The 19,079-nt window shown below is 36.1% G+C and overlaps 1 protein-coding gene across 1 annotated transcript in view; it reads right to left on the reverse strand.

The window, feature by feature from the left end:
* Positions 1 to 19,079, reverse strand: part of LOC120625075 (head-specific guanylate cyclase) — a 131,279-nt gene that overhangs the window by 77,140 nt on the left and 35,060 nt on the right. Inside the window, exon 2 of the mRNA XM_039891990.1 lies at positions 18,459 to 18,739. Within this exon, the coding sequence (XP_039747924.1) occupies positions 18,459 to 18,650 (192 nt within the window). The 5' untranslated portion in view covers positions 18,651 to 18,739. The remainder of the gene's footprint in view (positions 1 to 18,458; positions 18,740 to 19,079) is intronic.

Here is a 19,079-nt window from a genome sequence, read left to right on the forward strand (position 1 = left end):
TAAGCACCACGCTGGGCAAACTGGGGAAGTTTGTTCATTCGTTCGAGTCCACAGACACACACACACACACACACACACACAACAATCACACACACACAGACACACACACATAACACACACACACACACACAACAAACACACACACACAGACACACACATAACACACACACAACAAACACACACACATATAACACACACACACACACATACCCACATATAACACACACACACATACAGACGTTTCTTATTACGTATTATAAAAGAACCGTACTTGGAATCTTCTTCCATAGAACCATGAAATTGAGCGGTGTACTAGATTTAATTTGCAACTTCTCCATAGAATTTAAAATTTATGTTAAGTTCATAAGCCTCATTTTGGAGCTTCGCAAAATCCCTGTCATTAAACTCTGAAAGAACCTAATACAATACAATCCACATTAATGATTAAAATCAATTGTGGCGGGAATTCGTGGCTATTATTATGACGGATGGGGCATTTGGTTGAAGCCATTATTGGCGGTCGGAGTAAAGTGGTCATTTGTTGCGAACGTGCAATTAAATACAATTTATCTGTGGGCAATTGATTTTGCACGACTGTGTAAAAAGGTGTGTTAATAGATCGTACTTGTGTGAAGCGAAAATACAAAGTAAGATTGCGTCCTGGAGACGGACAACGACGACGACGACTTAGTGAATGCTCAAAAAATATTTAGTTTAGTAAATTCAGTTATTCATATTTAAGTTAAGTAATTATTGCGTGTTTTTGCCATGCAGTATGCCATTTAGTACGTGTAATCTGTCAGTCGAACAAACGAAGACTGGCGCGATATTCATACCGTTTTTGCGTTTCCATACCCATTAAGTTCGGTCGTTTTTGAGGTCGGCACATCTAGTCTATAGATACTAATATTATAACGACGACACAGCTTTAAAGTATCTATAGATCTACACCTAAATAGAATGCCACACGTCCTACGGGATGCTTTATAAACGAAAACGACAACGGACGGAATCGCGGGCATCGCTAATCTTAATGAAGATCTGATGATATTGTCAGAGATCGAGGACATAATTCTTCACAGATAACAGCAAGTCGCAAGGCATATAGGACAACTATCGAATGCATGCGTACTATCCTACTAAAATTATAAATGCGAAAGTTTGTACGGATGAATGGATATATGTATGGATGGATTGGTGGACGGAAGTTTGTTACGCTTTAAAGCCACAACGAATGAAACGATTTGGCTAAAATTTGGCAGGGATACCTACAATATAGCCTAGAATAGCTCAAAGGCTTCTCTTTAACCCGGAAAAGCAAACAGCTTCAACAGAATAGCATCGCTTTTTTTCTGCATTTGTCTTTCAAAATCTGCGCAACGGAGTTTAGATTGACGTCGTTTTTTCAATAGGCATAATTGAAATATTATAAATCTTTTAAATTTTGTTCGGTACGTTCAAGCACTAATCTCAGAAAATGCGGTGTGTTTGTTTTGGATTAGTATTTTTTTTTTATAATTTGTTCAATCTTTATACTCCACACGTTAAGTTGTTGTTTAACAATTATTCTTTTGAAGTCAACATCTTCTGATGCTCTGGTGTCGGAGCGAAACGTGTCTAGAGAGTCTCCTGCTTTTCGCGGAGTAATAAACATAATAATAAACATTTATTGAAACTAAAATGTTACACAGAATATCAATACAATAGTAGAAAGAAAAAGAAATACAACACAAAAAGTAAAACAATTTCGCATGAATTGGTTAACATATTAAATTTGTAAAGCTGAATGCACATAATATTGATATTTGCCTCTTATTATTGATAACCTGTGGACCCCACACTAGGTGACCTGTATCGTGGGGCCCAGTTAATAGATTGCCAAAATTGATTGCTCGGCCAAAAAAGAGAAATTGATGAAGGTGACAGTTTTAAATAAAGGCATTAATGAGGTAAGAAACGAATAAAATAAACAAATTAGCCTGTGTATATAATATAGTTGCTAATAATAAGATAAGATATATATTATTTCTACATATATAAAATGGTAAGATAAATAAATATATAAAATTTTACTGTACGAATTTTAATATCTTTTCAGTGTCATCGTATCCAAGTGTGTTGAGCCAAAATGTTAACTTTTCCCTAGCCTCCTTTACAGTTAGGTCCTTAATATCTATATATTTAAGAATACTATTGTAGACATGTGCATCAATATACGGGAAAAAGCGTCTGGCAAATGCTGTTTTAAGTCGTGGTAAGTTTGCTTTGTATACTCTTTTTTTCGAAACTTTGCTATGATTTGGGGCATTAACCATTTCCTTGTGTTTCAAGAGGGTTGTTTTTAAAATAAAAAGTTGACGAACATTTAAAACCTTGGCTTCTTTATAAAGAGCGGCAGTGGGAAACGCGTATGGTTTTTTCAGCATAACCTTTAGCACAGATCTCTGTGCTCTCTCAAGTTCAATCATGAATGTTTTTGTTGCACCTCCCCACGATGGTATACAGTAGGTAAGCAGTGATTGACACAATGACTTGTAAACTAATATTAGTATTTTATGATTGGATATATTTCGCAGTTTCTTCATTATGCCAATAATTTTACGTGTTCTGGTTGCAAGAGCCTGGATGTGAGCTTGAAAGGAAAGATTGTGATCAATATAAATTCCGAGGTATTTAGTCACGTTCACTTTCTCAATCTGTTCGCAATCGCAAGATTGGTTTAAGCTTTTGCAACAGTGAATTTTTATGCTTGGTATTATTTTCGGGGCAGAGGAAGCTGTTTTATGAAAACAAAGGTAATTAGTTTTCTTTACATTCAGAGTCAAAAGATTACTTTGCAGCCATCCATTAACTTTCGAAATACCTATCTGCGCAAAATTGTAAGTTTCCTCCCAGGTCGATCCATGGAATAACAACGAAGTATCGTCTGCATAGCAGATAATAGTGGCATTTTCCAGTAGTAATTCATGGATGTCATTAATATATAGTATAAAAAGGGTAGGCCCTAGAATGCTTCCTTGAGGGACTCCAAAATTAGTTATTTGTGGCTGACTAGAGCAGTTATTAATTTTTAAGCATTGCTTTCTATCGTTTAGATACGTTGTAAACCATTGAAGAGGTATTCCCCTAATTCCAGATTGTTCTAGTTTCTTTATAAGTAACTTAATCGAAACTGTATCAAACGCTCTAGCGAGGTCTAAGAACACTCCTATACAATGTTTATTATTATCCAGCAGACTAGCTACTGAGGTTGAAAGCAGAAGCGTGGCGTCCTCTGCCGATTTATTTCTTCTGAAACCGAATTGATGATCAGAGATGATGTTCCGGGATTCAAGGTACTTAACTAGTCTCTTATTTACAACTTTCTCCAAGAGTTTTGGTATAACTCCAAGCAGTGAAATGGGGCGATAGTTTTCTGGTGTGTCTTTCGGCCCCGATTTGTGTATCGGGCATATTAGTGCGGTTTTCCAAATTTCGGGAAAAGTCCCTGTTGATATGCTTAGGTTAAATATGTCAGTTAGAGGTTTTAATATTTCCTTTTTAATTTGTTTGATCAATTCATTATCAATGTTATCTATGCCAGGAGCTTTTTTGTTATCAAGTTGCAAGATCAACGATTCTATTTCAGCTTCATCTGTTGGCTGCATGTAGAAAGAGTCTCTCTGGGTTTTTGCTAAATTAAGATTAGCAGCCAGGCTATCTTCATTTTCATTACTACTTTTCAAAATATCATCCGCTAATTTGTGCCCTAATGTAGCATAATATTCACCGCACATAGTCAGTGAGTGCGTGCCGTTTTTAGAAGATTTTAGGTTTAGTAGCTCTACGGGCTCTGACCTAGCTTTTGTTAAGTGACATATATTTTTAAGCGATTTCCAGAGTTTTTTTGGAGACTTGCTGTTTTTCTCCAGCTCATATTCCTCGAAACTGGCCTTTAGGTTACGTAAAAGTCTGTTGCAGAAATTGCGGTACCTTGTGTATGTTAACTTAAGAATACTGTTACTCGGATCTGCTTTGTGCTGTTTGTGCAGTTTATCACGGTGCCTCATGCATCGAATGAGACCCGATGTTATCCACGGTTTTAAGTTATATTTAGAACGGCTTAAATTTACTATAATAGTGTGTTTATTTATTACGCCCATCAGTAAGCTAAGGAATAATGGTACTGCTACATTAATGTCACTGCAGCTGGAAATCTCAGCCCAGTTTGCGTTGATAAGTTCGTTTTTAATAGCGTCTATATTTCTTTTAAACCTTTTACGGGGTAGACGATTTTTATATCGAACATTTTTGAGAGCTAGTCCACAGAGGACGATGTTATGGTCCGTAATGTCAGATTCACATACTATGCCAGTAACTCGACCACTAGTTTTGACCATAATGTGATCCAAACAAGCCCTACCCCTTGTTGGAAGTGTAATCGCGGGGATAAGACCATGTTCTGCGTTCAGACATAAATACTCTGTATTCAATCCAAGGTTATTCGACGTAATATTTATATTAATGTCGCCGCACAGAACTAAGTTTGGCTGCTCTTTTATCGTATGTAAAAGATCATCCAAAGATTCTAAAAATTCATTAGAATGACTTACAGACGGCGATCTATATATTCCGAGAATTGTAATAAGGTTTCCTACTTTGACCTGTAGGCAGTCATAGTCAGCAGTGCGTGGTTCCTGCACAGACGCACTATACGAATTTTCAATGTATATAACTACTCCACTATTTTGATTTCTCATGGTGGTGGTACTATAAGAGGTATAACCAGTAATTTGAGGTATGATTGAGGACTCATTAAGCCAGCATTCACTTAAAACTATAGCGTCTATTTTTGTTTTAAAACGTGAAAGAGTTGCATAAAAGCTATCAAAGTTTTTATCCAGACTTCGTATGTTAAAGGCCAGTATTTTGAAATTAAGTTCTGGGCTCAAACTAAAATTACAAATCTCAGGAGAAGAGAAAGAGTGACAATTTATTTGCAATTCGTCTAACTCAGCACTAATGGTATTTGTATCGCCTTTTAAAATTTAATATTAGGTAAATAAAGGTTAAAGTGAGATTAGGGTTGAATATTGTCACTCTAAAAGGTCCTTTGTAATAAGTGTATAGATACGGGTTGATATTAAAATTATTTGTACATTTAAAAAATCGAGCAAATTTCCAAATTAATAAAATATAAATTTCATGGTGTAATATATTTAGTGATAATAAAATGTGTATAAATAAAAATAAATAGGGATTTAGTTTTGATAGCCGCGTAAATATGATAAATAAAAGATAAATGTTTTTCTTAATATCGTAAATAGACAAGTAAATAGTTAACCAATGGATATTACATAGACTTCCATAAACACAACAATTGTAAATGTTTTTTATAATGTAACCGTTCGAAGAATAATGGCATGGCCCTAGACGAGAAGATAGATCATGGCTCCCAAACCCGAATGCCGGAGCAGAACAATAATGCAGGGACGTCACAGTAACAAGGCGTTTTCTTGAAAAACTTACATTTCCTGTTTTATGCCGAAAGGATAGCAATGAGATCATCCTGACTACGTATTGGACGAGCCGGCTTGCCTTCACGATGCCTGACGAATATAGTCCCCTGAGAACACCAGCAGTGTAAGAAGCCCAGTTGTTTGGCTTTAGATCGTGCTTCACGAAAAAGTTCGCGGTTTTGCTTAGTCAGCCGCTCATTATAGAATATCTTTTGGGCAGGACCTGGTATGTCGATGTCTGCGCTTGTTATGTCCCTCCTTGTTTTGGCTGCTTTTATTATTTCATCCCGTTTTGACCGGCGAAGTAACCGGATAACCACTGGCCTAGCAAACTTTCCTTTGACTTCCACGGCAGTGTCCAGCTTACTACGAGGTCCAACGCGGGTCACCCAGTCAATGTCACGGTCTTCCAATTCAATGCCTACTTTACGAACAGCCAAAAGGGCTATATGGTGCAGGTTTTCAATGTTCGTTTCTGGGATACCGGAAAGCTCTAATTCATTACGCAAGTGATTTTGAGCCAGGGCGTTTAATTCTTGTTGCAAGTCCTTCACTTTAGCCTCTAAATTTTCAGTGTGACGCTCCCGATCTTCCAGGTATTTAATTCGCCCGTCGTTTTTTGCCACTGATGACCCTAGTTCCTCCAGCTTTCTCTCACAGGTAGACAGCGAGGCTATAGCATTCTCAAGTTGAGTCTTCAGCGAGGAGATTTCCTGCGTAAGGAGGCGGACTTCTTTAGTAAGTTCCTTAACTTCGCTATTGTTAGTTGACACGCTGGCTGGCTGATGAGTAGCAGGACTATAATCTATAGTTGACTTTTTCTCTGAGGTACAACAGTCAGGGCATTTCCAAACAGTTTTCTTCTCGATTGATATTCCTGCTATATTAGTAACAATTATGGCTATAAATATCCTTTTTGAGGGATTCTGATGCGTCCGATGCGTGAACGGTAAACGTTACGCCAAACGACGGAAGTATGTAGTAAGTATATCGGAATCGTCGGAATTGTTGTTTCTTTAAAGTTCTATAAAACAGTCTGTCCAGCATGTCCTGGTGGAATGTAGCAGATACAATTTGGAGCGACTAGATGTTATGCGGCGGTACAAAATCAACAGATTTGACGTGGGTGCTCTAACGAGCCTTCTCTCTCAACCGACCACAGAAGGTTTCAGGTCTGTTGTTGAGATATTTGTGCATAGGCAGCAATAACAGATTTTATCTGCTACATTTCCCTTATATTAATATAGTTATTAGGTTTTTTATTTACTAGTTACTTAAGGGATGATGGGGCTGGCATATCCGTGTTGGATAAAAGTCCCAAATAAATAAAGATTAAAAAAAAAAAAAAAAAAAAACAGTCCGCGACAAAAAACGACTATTTTTTTAAGTCGATTCATTCGCGGACGAAGTTGCGCGGGTGTGCTAGTATACAATAATTAATTAGCAATTGACTGTTTAATTTGCACTGGGCGTTGTGGATAGTGATAGTTATATTATTAGTTACACAGTTGTGTTCGGATTAGATGATCAAACAATATACACTAATTGTATTCCATTTCAATAGTTATCGTTCAACCGTGCGTGTATTCCACAGATAATATTATATATCCGAAAGTGTGTCTGTTTGTTTGTAAACTAAGTTCCGTTAACCACTGCACCGATTTTGATGAAATTCGGCATTCAATAAAGCTTGCAACCTGGAGATAGACATAGGGAAATTTTTATTCTGAAGTATGAACCCAGAATACTTTAACGCGGCAATACAAAATGGGGGAATTTATCTGGTGGAAGACTTCGGTCGTGGCTAGTTACCACCCTATCGCTAAACGATTTAAAGTTGCGATACGATGTTGCGTAAGAACCGATTAGGGATATGGGCTTAATATAACTGCGACACCAATAACAAGTTAAAATATACTACGACAATACACACAACGCCATCTAGCCCCAAAGTAAGCGTAGCTTGTGTTATGGTTACTAATATGACTGTGTTTTTTTTTGTTATTAATAATACACATAGATACTTATAATATACAGATAAACACCCAGACACTGAATAACATTCATGTTCATCACACAAACATTTTCCAGTAGTGGTAATCGAACTCACGGCCTTGGACTCAGAAAGTGGGGTCACTGCCCACTGCGCCAATCGGCCGTCAAGCTCAACGGATGAGATTAAAGGGCTAACTTGTAACTAAACCAATTTTGGTATATTTTTGCAAAGAGATAGCATGCTACTTGAACATTGATAAAGGATACTTTTTATCCCAGGATAAACCGGTTCCAGCGTAATGTTTGGAAAACAGTTGATTTACAAATATATTCCCATATACACCAGGCATGTATCAGCTATTGAATTTTGTAACACAGCACTTTCGGAGCGAGGAACTGCATTCGTACTTTACAGCTCCCGGGTATGTACATATTAAAGAGATTCCTCCACAAGCGATTGAAATGTACGTAGCTACGGTTTAAAATGTACATATTTTATTCCCTCGCCGTCGTGTTAAACAGACTTAAATATATGTACTAAATAAAACTCGTTGTTTGCCCCTTACTGAGAACTGGCGCTACAAATAACGTTTACCTTTTAAACGGAATGCCGACTTACAACTATTGACGTGATGCTAGGCAGGTCTTTTGAAGGAAGTTCCAAATACCACTGTCTTGTGACGCTTTGGTACAGCGGCTACCTGCGACGCGCCAGAATGTGTACCCTTACTCTTGCAGAAAGGAGGGAATTTTACGAGTAGTAATTTATATTAAGTAGTATTATTTTGTATTTGGATATGCGGCTATGTCAATATATTTTAACTAGCCACGGTTCAAAGCTCCAGCTGGATCAGAGCGGAGAAAATTCAGTTTGTTGCATGATCAACCCCTTATTTTGAATTTCATTTGACCTATGGGTCACAGCTTTCATATTATGTTATGACGTTAAACCACTAATAGACAGACGGGCAAAATTCTATTTTGACCTATTATTATAACCTGTTTTAGTGATAGGTCCATATACTGACCGACCATATAACATGCTCTGGAACGAGGGAGATTGACGAAAATTTTCTAATTTCAGTAACTACAAATATCTTGGCCGCAAAACCAGACAACAAACAATTTTTTGCTTGACTTGCGCATCGAAACCGCTACCTAGTGATCCATAGTCAAACATAGTAACACAAAACTAACAAAGCAGTTGGCAGCCATGACCTAATAAGGTAAAAATAAAAACAGTTAAAAAAACAAAAACAATAAAGTAGTAACTTTTATACTATTCAAAGGATTATTTATGAATTAAACTTATTTTAATTAAAATCATTTGTGATGAGTTTATAATCTATTTGTGTTCATTTGAAGAGTCGTACGTAGAAGTCGTACAACTTTTTTTCAAAATCACAAACGCCAGCTGCCACTACTCTATTTAAACAATAAAGTTTACATTTATTTTGCCTGGAGTTTATAGTATTTAATATTTACGTCCGTTTTATAGGCTACATGGTATCCCTTTGTGTTTTGCGCCAAAACGCAGAAAGTTTCTCTACGTTTTACGTAAGTTTGGGTACCAATCCATCATCCTTTCATCTCGTTCAATTTAAACCAACAAACTTTACTAATGGAGAACTTTTTACGCAACGGTTCGTTCTATTAATAGCCCTCTATTTTGGGAGTCACTTTTTATGTCTTACCAAGAAAATTTGGTCAATTAATTTAGATAATTGATTGAAACTGTTACTATGCAAACTGTGATATTAGAAAAAGTTTACAAATAAACTTTCTTCTTAAAAGCTGTTTTAGCTTACACAACACTTGTCTTTCTCACATTCCAAACCCCAAGGTTTTGATTAAAAAGTTTCAAATAAATGAAGAATGCTAGCGAAGGTGTATTAGTAATTACAAGTGATATAAATGACTTCGGTTAGACTAAAGAAGTATTACCTAATCTTAATAATTGTAAACTGCCCAACAAACTACTCCACGTAGATAAAGGAATACTCAGATAGATGGTGGGAATAATAACATGCAAATAGACGTCTACCATTTTGAATATCACCGTCTTTGTGGAGATACTGTTTCTATGCAGAACAGGCATGGGAGCAGACGAAACACCAACGCACATTCTGCTGGAAATCAACGTAGTATCTACTTGAGATCCCAAAAAGATGGACATAGATTCCGCAATTACTCGACAATCTGGGCTTCTGGAACAATTTTGGATAGCTGGAATAGCAACTCCAGCGTGGAAGCATAAGTGTGGAAAATGGCGCAAAGGGGTTGAAAAAAAACGCATATGTATCGTAAAGAAAAGCACCCATAGATATGCTTGATATAATAAAATTGAAGTCTCACCAAGAACTCTAGAAGAACATATACACTAAAGCTTCTATCTAATAGTATATAGCTGCTAGACAAAGCATCCTGTACAGATCTTATAACTCATAGAAGATAAAGATATAGAGCATACACCCTCGAAACTGCAAAGTTACGAGTTGGTGGGCTTAACGGATTAGCACTTGTTAGTGATTGTAATAACCAGGACTGACAACTCAATCTAAAAAAAAATTAAAACTTCTGCTGTAAACTTCATAACCACATTCAAAATAATTTACTGTTATCACGTTTGTAAAAGTCATTTTCCCAGAATAGCCATATAACCTCGTTGCTAAAAGAACATCGTTGTACAAACAGTTTTTCTTTGTTTAAAGTGCTAACCCCTAGTTGAAAGGATGATGAATGACACACAAAGCGGTGCGGTCTTTTAGTAGCAGACACTGAAGTAAATCATGAACAACAACTGTTTAACTAACGCTTCATATTGTTTCTAACACAGACATATTATCAAAACGGTGTATTTTGAAATTTCTTTAATGTGTATACACCACACAATTACTTCACTTAGCAACGGGCTTGTTTAAGTCAACATTTTCTAAGGATTCTGTGATGTCGGAGCGATACGATCGTTAATAGTGTATTTAGGAAACTCGTCGTTTACGTTAAAGAATATTGCATAATCTTAGGTAGGGCACTGAGTTTTTTGGGAGGGAATTCTTTGAACCAGTCCGGTGTTAGGCAAATGGAATGGAGTGTATCCTTGTTCTCGGACACAAATAAATCGGGCTAAAAGGTCGTCCGATTGGCGCAGTGGGCAGCGAACCTGCTTTCTGAGTCCAAGGCCGTGGGTTCGATTTCCACAACTGGAAAATGTTTATGTTTATATGTATATAATAGGTATTTATGTATATTATTCATTAAACTATTCGTACCCATAACACAAGCTACGCTTACTTTTGGGACTAGATGGCGATGTATGTAATGCCGTAGTATATTTATAAGAAAAAAAAACATCAATCAATCAACACGCTAATCTATCAAGAACTAGCAGTCCGATTTGTTGAAGCTTATAATATTATTCTACAACCCTCATGATGGTTAAGCAAAGACAAAATAATAGTTGGTTGAATAGGAAACTTTTACTTATCAGAAGCAACACGTCAGTAGAGAAGGTAAACTATTTACTGTTATATGCGTTTTCATCAGTTAAATATTACGTCATTTAATGTTGAAGGACAATAACGTGAAGATACTAGGCATGTCTATTAGTTCTTCATAATATTCTCAAAGGTGTGTGGAGTCCACCAATGGTGGTGGACTGTTAGAAGAGATCTGTGCCCTGTAGTGGGCCGATAATGGGTTGACAATGAATACGAACAAAACATCTTTACTCCGTTGTAATATTGACTTCACATATCAAAATCATAGCTTTGCCGATAACGAGTACCTACATTAATTAGACTCCCTTTCAGCGAAGCCACTTGATATAGCCAATTACAAAAGAAGTACTTACACGAGGCTTACCTGTATCTCAGTCGTGTACTGTACATGTTAACAAAGTTTAGGGGCAATCAAAAGTTGGCAAGTACGCTCTACAAGATCGTAAGCTTATTAGAGAGGCCACGTTGTATAGGCTTCTTTGTTGTCGACGATAAGAAGTCTTTTACGAAAAAAAATTAAGAGTCACTAAGAAAATAAAAAAAATCCTATCCTACTTGTTAGATATGATTATGAGTAGAATTTTTATTTTTAATTACATTGTACTGATGGAAACTAAAAGAAGATCAGACTTTGTTATTTCTACGAGATTTTCATATTTGATGACCCCGGGAGATGACGGGTTAGATCCCAAGAAATATCATAATAATTTGGTAATTTATAATATCTGTTTTTTTTTTAATCTGGTATGGTGGAAGGCGGATTTGACTTGTTACCATCCTACCTACTAAAGTATGCGTACTTTATAAAGTAGAGTAAAATATTATAAATAGTGAATAATAATAAAAAAAAACCCATCCTACCGACAAAGCCGTGCCGCAAATTCACTTAGCATTCCCGTAAATTACCAACACGATATAAGTATAACGGGGTATAGGCTTCATTATCTGCCATTAACCAGGTTAGCCCACTACCATCGGTGACTGCATAGTAAATTTACCAGCAGGGAAGATTACAGTCGAGGTAACTTGTTTATTGACATACTGCTACGTCAAGACTATCTTCGTCGACCTTTTATTCAGCTTCACTTACTCGATATCTATTACGCTATCACGGACGGCAGTTGGTTGTTTCACACACTGTCGCGCTTTACAATTCATATTATCATTTAATGAAAACACTGTTACACGTTTACACACTTTATATTTTATGTAAAATGTTATAATATAAATAAGAAAGCTCGCTATTTATTATTTATTGTATTAGAGTGTCAACTAGTTTTAAATTATATTAAAATTACTCATGATTGTAAACAATAAAGAGAAAACATTAGTAGAGTTTTTTGTGACAGAGTTACACCGGAGACGTACTATTGCCGTGCTTATTTCTGCCGCTAAGCATATTCCTGTATAAAGGGCGTGGTTGCCGTTGTAGAAAAGGCAGATTTATAGCCCTTTATAGGACGTGAACAAGCATGCCCTTCGAAGTGTTGCTCTGTCTATCGGCAATGGTTATTATTATTATTATTAAACTCTTTATTTGTATACCACAACATTTAAAATATAACAAAAACAGAAACATCGAAAGAAGTAGTAATACAAAAGGCGGCCTTATCGCTTAATAGCGATCTCTGCCAGGCAACCTTAGAATTAGGAAAAAAAAAATGCAGAAGCAGAAGGCTTACCTGATGGTTTTCCACCATCAGGTAAGCCTTCTGCTGGTAGCTCTCAATTGTAGTATATTAGTATACTAGTAATTGACGGAAGTTACTAATATTATAAATGAGATAGTGTGTCTGTTTGTGTACAAGAGTAACATAGGCTACTTTTTATCACAAGAAAACAATTGGTTTCGACGGAAATTGTAAAAAAAACATGGCCAACGCTGACAAAGAACGCAAGCTTATTATCACTATAAAAAGGAACTCTATTGATTTGCCTTAGAATAGATAAAGGAGTGCCAGTGCTTCTAGTTTTATTAACAATTCAATGGGTAGTACAACCATATAATTGCTATCAAACATAAGACATTTTTATATTTTCTTAATCCATACCAAAAACAAAAAGAACATTTTCACAACGGACGTACTATTTCGCAAGTTTTAAATGAACATTGAGCAAGTAAATAAATATTTACATAAACATTCAGTATCCTAGGTGCTATGCAAATATTTAACGAAATGCTCTTTCTTCTATTTCAGCGCGCTGTTTATCAGACTACGGAGAGGCAAGTGAGCAAGGTATGTAATATATTTAACAGTCTATACATGTTAGGATAAATGTTATCACTTTAGCGACGGCTTCAGCCCGATTTTGATGAATGGTGTGTCAATCGATTCGTCTTTATCACAAGAACACAAAGGATCGTCTTACTCTATAGTGAAACTCTTATATATACAAATATATACACAGAAACATGGGTATGAAAATATCTATGTAATAATCAAAAGGCTTTTATGAAAAGTCAGTTATGTGTGTATCTTTAAAAACATTACTTCCTGCACACAAATTGTGTATGCAGAAAAATGCTGAAAAATGTCGTATCGTAATCGGCACTACTAAAACTTAACACGTGTCATATTTAAATATAGATAGTATCGGGTAACTTCGTGTTTAGTACTCAAATTGTTAATTTAAGGAAACGCTCACTTACATAGACATGCATATAAAGCATCGATGAAGCACCCAGTACTTGTTTTGTAACTAACTAAATACAGCCATTGGAATCAAAACTTATGCCAGTGCAAAGGAAATGACAAAAAACTGACTGCCCACATCTAGAACTATCTAGACGACTCCCCCCTTTAACTAAGTTTTAGCAACTGAGCTTGAAGGTAAAGGGAGAGAGATATATAATAATTACACCATCTTCATCTGCAAACATTTTCCGGTAGTGACCAAGCCACAGTTAACAGCAAAGTTAAAAGCAACTAAAACATATACCAAATTCATGTTTATAACTTCAAACAAGAAATACTTTTCTACAAATGTCATCCCGTTATTATGGCCCCTCATTAAATCCCCGTATCCATTGGACGGTGGAACATTTAAACTTATTTTGGATACAACTAAAAAAAATTAGTCGTCCTACCAAAAGTCGTACCCTATTTCACCCTTTTGATGTTAGTATTTACTATAAACTTAATTTTTTTTAATCTTTAGTAAAAGATATTAAATTTAACTACCTTAAATACAGACCTTGAATTAAAAAAACCTTCGTTATCGCGCTCTGCGTTATTTGTTAGTCGTTTGTCAATTGTATTTGCTGGTACTGAAAAAAACTTTAACTGACCCGTAAAATCCAAAAAAATATTACAGGTATTGGACCTACTGATTTTCTTTAAAATTTCTGTACAGTACGATTAACGAAAGAGAAATTAAGAGTATTGTTACTATAAGAGCACGGGATCTCCTCTCGGAATAGTCGTAGTCCACCACGCTGGCTGAGTGCAGATTGGTGGACTACACACGCCCTTGAGAACATGAGTGTATGATTCCTTACTTAATTTTCCTTCATTATTTCAGCAAATGATATTTAATTGCTTAAGAAGCACACACTCTTTCTACATAGTCCTTACCACTACTGTTGGACATTGATATACAAATTATAATGCCGATGAATACAATTTCTTGCTAGCAGTTAGGTTCTGGAATGTTTAGATCGATTCAATCAGCCATCATAGCTTCATGAAGCGTGTAGTGCTACACGCGAGATTGAAAATCGGTTTTGTCGTTTCGTGCCCGTAAAACGAACCAAGAGCAACGCTTTATGGGGCCATTAAAAATATAAGGCGGCCCATAAAACCTTTTCACGTTTAATATCGCTCGGACAGAAACATGAATCAATGGGATGCACGACATATTTATTGAAAACCTTTAAGTACTAATTGTTACGAATGTTTTTACAAGTAGTTTGATTTCTTTGATTTGTGAACTTCTTTAAACCCAGAGTAGAGTCACTACACAAAGACAGACTTGACGTTTCAAAAGTGCTTATATTACGCCTACTTGAAATAAATGAATTTTGAATTTAATTTTCTAGGATCATAACAATGTTAACTGAAGAACTAACTACCTCATTGGTTTAGTAACATATGCGGTTCCTACGAAGAAAGTTGGCGAAAGCTAGTGTTAAATAATCATTTAATCAGAGAAACCAGTTACTTATTGTGTTTACAATGTAAGAATCCCGTATCATTTATGAATTTCGTGACATAATCGTGAATCGTAATTTATATGCTTGCGTATTTAACCGACATTTTTCACCCGCTAGGCCATTGGAAACGATAAAGCTGAATGGTATTGGATATTCGAATACGTTTACGGATATAACAATAAAAATAATCATTAAACGTATATACTAACTGTATGGCTTCGGGTATATTGATACCTTTTAATGTTTTACGTTTCGAAGTAGCATTGCTTTGTTATTGCTTGTTTAGGCTTTTATTAATATCATACTTTTCAACGTTTTCACTTTATCAAATCTAATTTCCAAGCCGGGTGGGGTGACCTACTTCCGAAGTGAGTATAAACTAAAGGAACACGAAACTTTAATTAACATTTCGACCGAGACTACTTTTCTATAATCTGCAAAGGAAATACTTGAACGGTGATAGCGCATTGGGTAAGACCTCGACTTCACCTTTGGGGGGCCGAATTCAAATCCACCTCTAACTTTTCTAAGTTATGTGCGTTTTAAATAATTAAAATATCACTTGATTCTCGCTTTGCAAATTTAAATGACTTGTACCTTTGTTCTCTTTTTTTTAATTTCTGTTTTGTTCTTGTACGCAGTACAGTATTTTTGATTGATTGATTGATTGCTTCAACGGTGAGGCATACATCGTGAGGAAACCTGCATGCCTGAGAGTTATACATAATGTTCTCAGAGGTGTGTGGAGTCCACTAATCCGCACTGGGCCAGCGTGATGCAATACGGCCTTAACCTTCTTCGGTCCTTCTCATTGTGGGAGGAGATCCGTGCCCTCTAGTGGGCCGGTAATGGGCCGGTAATGGCCGATATGATGATGATCAAACGCTTTCATAAATCAAAACTCATTATTTCACAGAGTACTTCAGTTTCAGCAATTTCACCAATCGATGCACAGGAATGCTTTCACTTAATTATTGCTTAAAACACGATTGCCAACTTTTAACTACAGGGAAAAGTACTAAGTTTTACTATAACTTTACTTATTGACCCCATTTGAGAACGGCAGTTCTTTGAAGTGAAGGTAATTTATTTAATTTCCCTTCAAGTTACTTAAACTTGAAATAGGCATATTATACTATATTAGAAGACTACGGCCTTTGACCCTTCTCATTGTGGGAGGAGACTCGTGCTCCAGTGGGCCAGTAATGGGCTGATGTGATGATAATAGTCGATGATATAATAGCCTATCTAAATTTTCAATATATTTCTAATGTGTAGGAATTGTCCAGTTGCAGTTTTATTATAAGTAAAGAAAGAATGTAAAATGAAAACTTTTAATAATGCGCTATGCAGTGCAGACTTGACAATACACATTATTAAACCCCGTCACACAAAAGCACTGCAATAAAGTACAGATTACAGAATATGTTTGTTCGGATTAGACTTTACTCGCACGGAGTAGTTTATTGCAGTATAGAAATGTACGGGACATTTTGAACCACAATGTTAGCAAACTTTTATTTATTATTTCTCGCAACACGACCTAATAGATAAAACAAATTATTTTCCAGTTTCAACTTTTTTCCAGTTGAAACTGAGCTGTTCATTTTATAATACTAATATTTTTTTATACAAAAGTAAGTGCCAGCTTTGTTGGTTGAGTGCTAAGCATGTTCTACTAAGGATCAAGAGGTGGGTTTGATACCCGGGTCGGGCCAATAACGGGAATAAAAAATTATTTAATATTATGTCTTCGTTTAATTTCGATTATCACCAACAAATTTAGAGTAAGAATTGTTAAAACACATTTATTACAGCGAGGTTACTATACAATTGATGAATTTTTTAATGACAAGGTTGCTTGGAAGCATCCGGCTCTGCTTTCAGCTCTCAAAAGATAGAAAAATGAATGTTAAAATGCAAAATGTAAATTGTTGATGTTGGAAAAGAGCAACTGCTGAGTTTCTTGCCGGCTTCTTCTCGGTAGAATCTGCCTTCCGAACCGGTGGTAGAATCACTACAAACAGACAGACTTGACGTTTCAAAAGTGCTATATTACGCCTACTTGAAATAAGTTAATTTTGAATTTTGAATTTGAATTTTTGAAAGGTTTTTAAAATGTTTATTTATACATGCCTGTACATTTGTTTTATACAGAAAATCGTTTTCGCTACTTTGCTTTGTATTCTCGAAACACGTATTTACAATACAGTTAACCTAGAAAGTTATCCGAAATACCTGGTTTTCAACCTGTAGATATCTGCTAAGTATTTTCAAATTCGAATAAGATGAGTTGAGGCTTAAGCCTTTTTATTTCATTCCATTTCAAGTTAGCCCTTGACTGCGATACAGTAGGTGGAAAGTGATGATGCAGTCTATGATGTCCTCTAGCCCCATAGGACTAACATGTTAGGTGTATGGCAGTTATATTATATGTTATATTAAACTCATAACTATCGCAAATAGGTTTCTGCGCAGCACGTCTTTGTCACGAGTTGTGCCGGCGCCACGGCTGAGCCTCCTACAAGACTAAACCAGAGAATATTACGAAAATATAAATTACTAAATAGTAGTAAATTATACTTGAAACGTGTTTTATACCATTATACTACCACAGCCCTCACAGCTGTAGTTCAGCTGTGAGGGCTGTGGTAAGTCAACAGGCAGGATCAGACTACTAGAAATAAAAAATAACTGTTAAACCTTCTTCCACTCCTTTACTCTTTCACTGCTAATAATTCTTTGAAGTAAGACTTAAACACCTTCTTGACCTCAATCTTGAGATCTTGTAATCCTTCACTGACAATAAACATAAAGAACAAAACAAAACAAAATAAAAATAAAGAACATTCAAAACCCCAACATTTATCTTGCCTAATGTTTTTCCGGTAGGTGTTCCATTAACAACCACAAATAATCCTTAGTATACAGACAATATTATTTCTACTTACCGACATAGCCGTTAGGAGTATTTACACCTCACTCAGATGTTTTAGTGTGAGGGTGCTGTAACTCCCCCTTGGGGCCCGGAAGGTGGACTTACTACTGCCGGGACCAGAACTATGGCTATTTACCGGATCTACCTTTCCGTTTGGTGGTTAACATATTCTACTTCAAACCTTTCAACTTCACACGCCTTTGAAAACATAAAAAACTTTCACGCATGCAAGTTACAGATATTTAGTTGTTTAAAACGCACACCCTTCCGAAAAGTTGGTGATGCGTGCCGGTAGTCTCAGAAGTGAGATCATAGCCTTAACCACTAGGCTATCACTGCTTAAGACGTATACAGATTATATTATTGTTTGTACTTACCGACGGAGCTGTGAGGAGTTTTAATGCTTCACTGAGATGTTTAAGCGTGAGGGCGCTGTTGTCTCCTTCCTCCTCTTCGGGGCCCGGAAGGTGGACTGACGACTGCCGGGAACGAAACTCCGTCTTTTTACCGGAACTGCCGCCATTTGCAAATTGGTGCTGCGAGGAGGCACGGCGGAACGGACACGTCATGTTCGCTTCAACTTTGTTTTCCTGATTATCAAGTCATAGTACTGTTTGCTCACTGGCTTTTGGATTCACCACACGTTTTATTGTTAAATCTGGAAAGAAAATTATATTTATAACATTTCAGTTTCATGTAGATACTTTTTTGTGATTTACAAATCATTACAAATATTGTATGTAATGCAATAGTTTGGTTGTAGGTTTAGCCTTTAATCACTCAGTGACAGAAACGCTGTTGACCACGTATCGCCCGCGTATATTATAAGTTTTTATGTATTCATAAAAAAAAAAAAAAAACTGTCATTTATTTAAGATAACAATTAAAAACAAGATTTAATTTAATTTAACAAATATAACCTAAAATAAACTATTTAAAACTAAATAAAATCTAAAACGTCCTCGAAACCACCGCAGCGAGGCACAGTTCCTAAGATG

This window comes from Pararge aegeria, chromosome 7, assembly GCF_905163445.1.
Source record: "Pararge aegeria chromosome 7, ilParAegt1.1, whole genome shotgun sequence".
NCBI lineage: Eukaryota > Metazoa > Arthropoda > Insecta > Lepidoptera > Nymphalidae > Pararge > Pararge aegeria.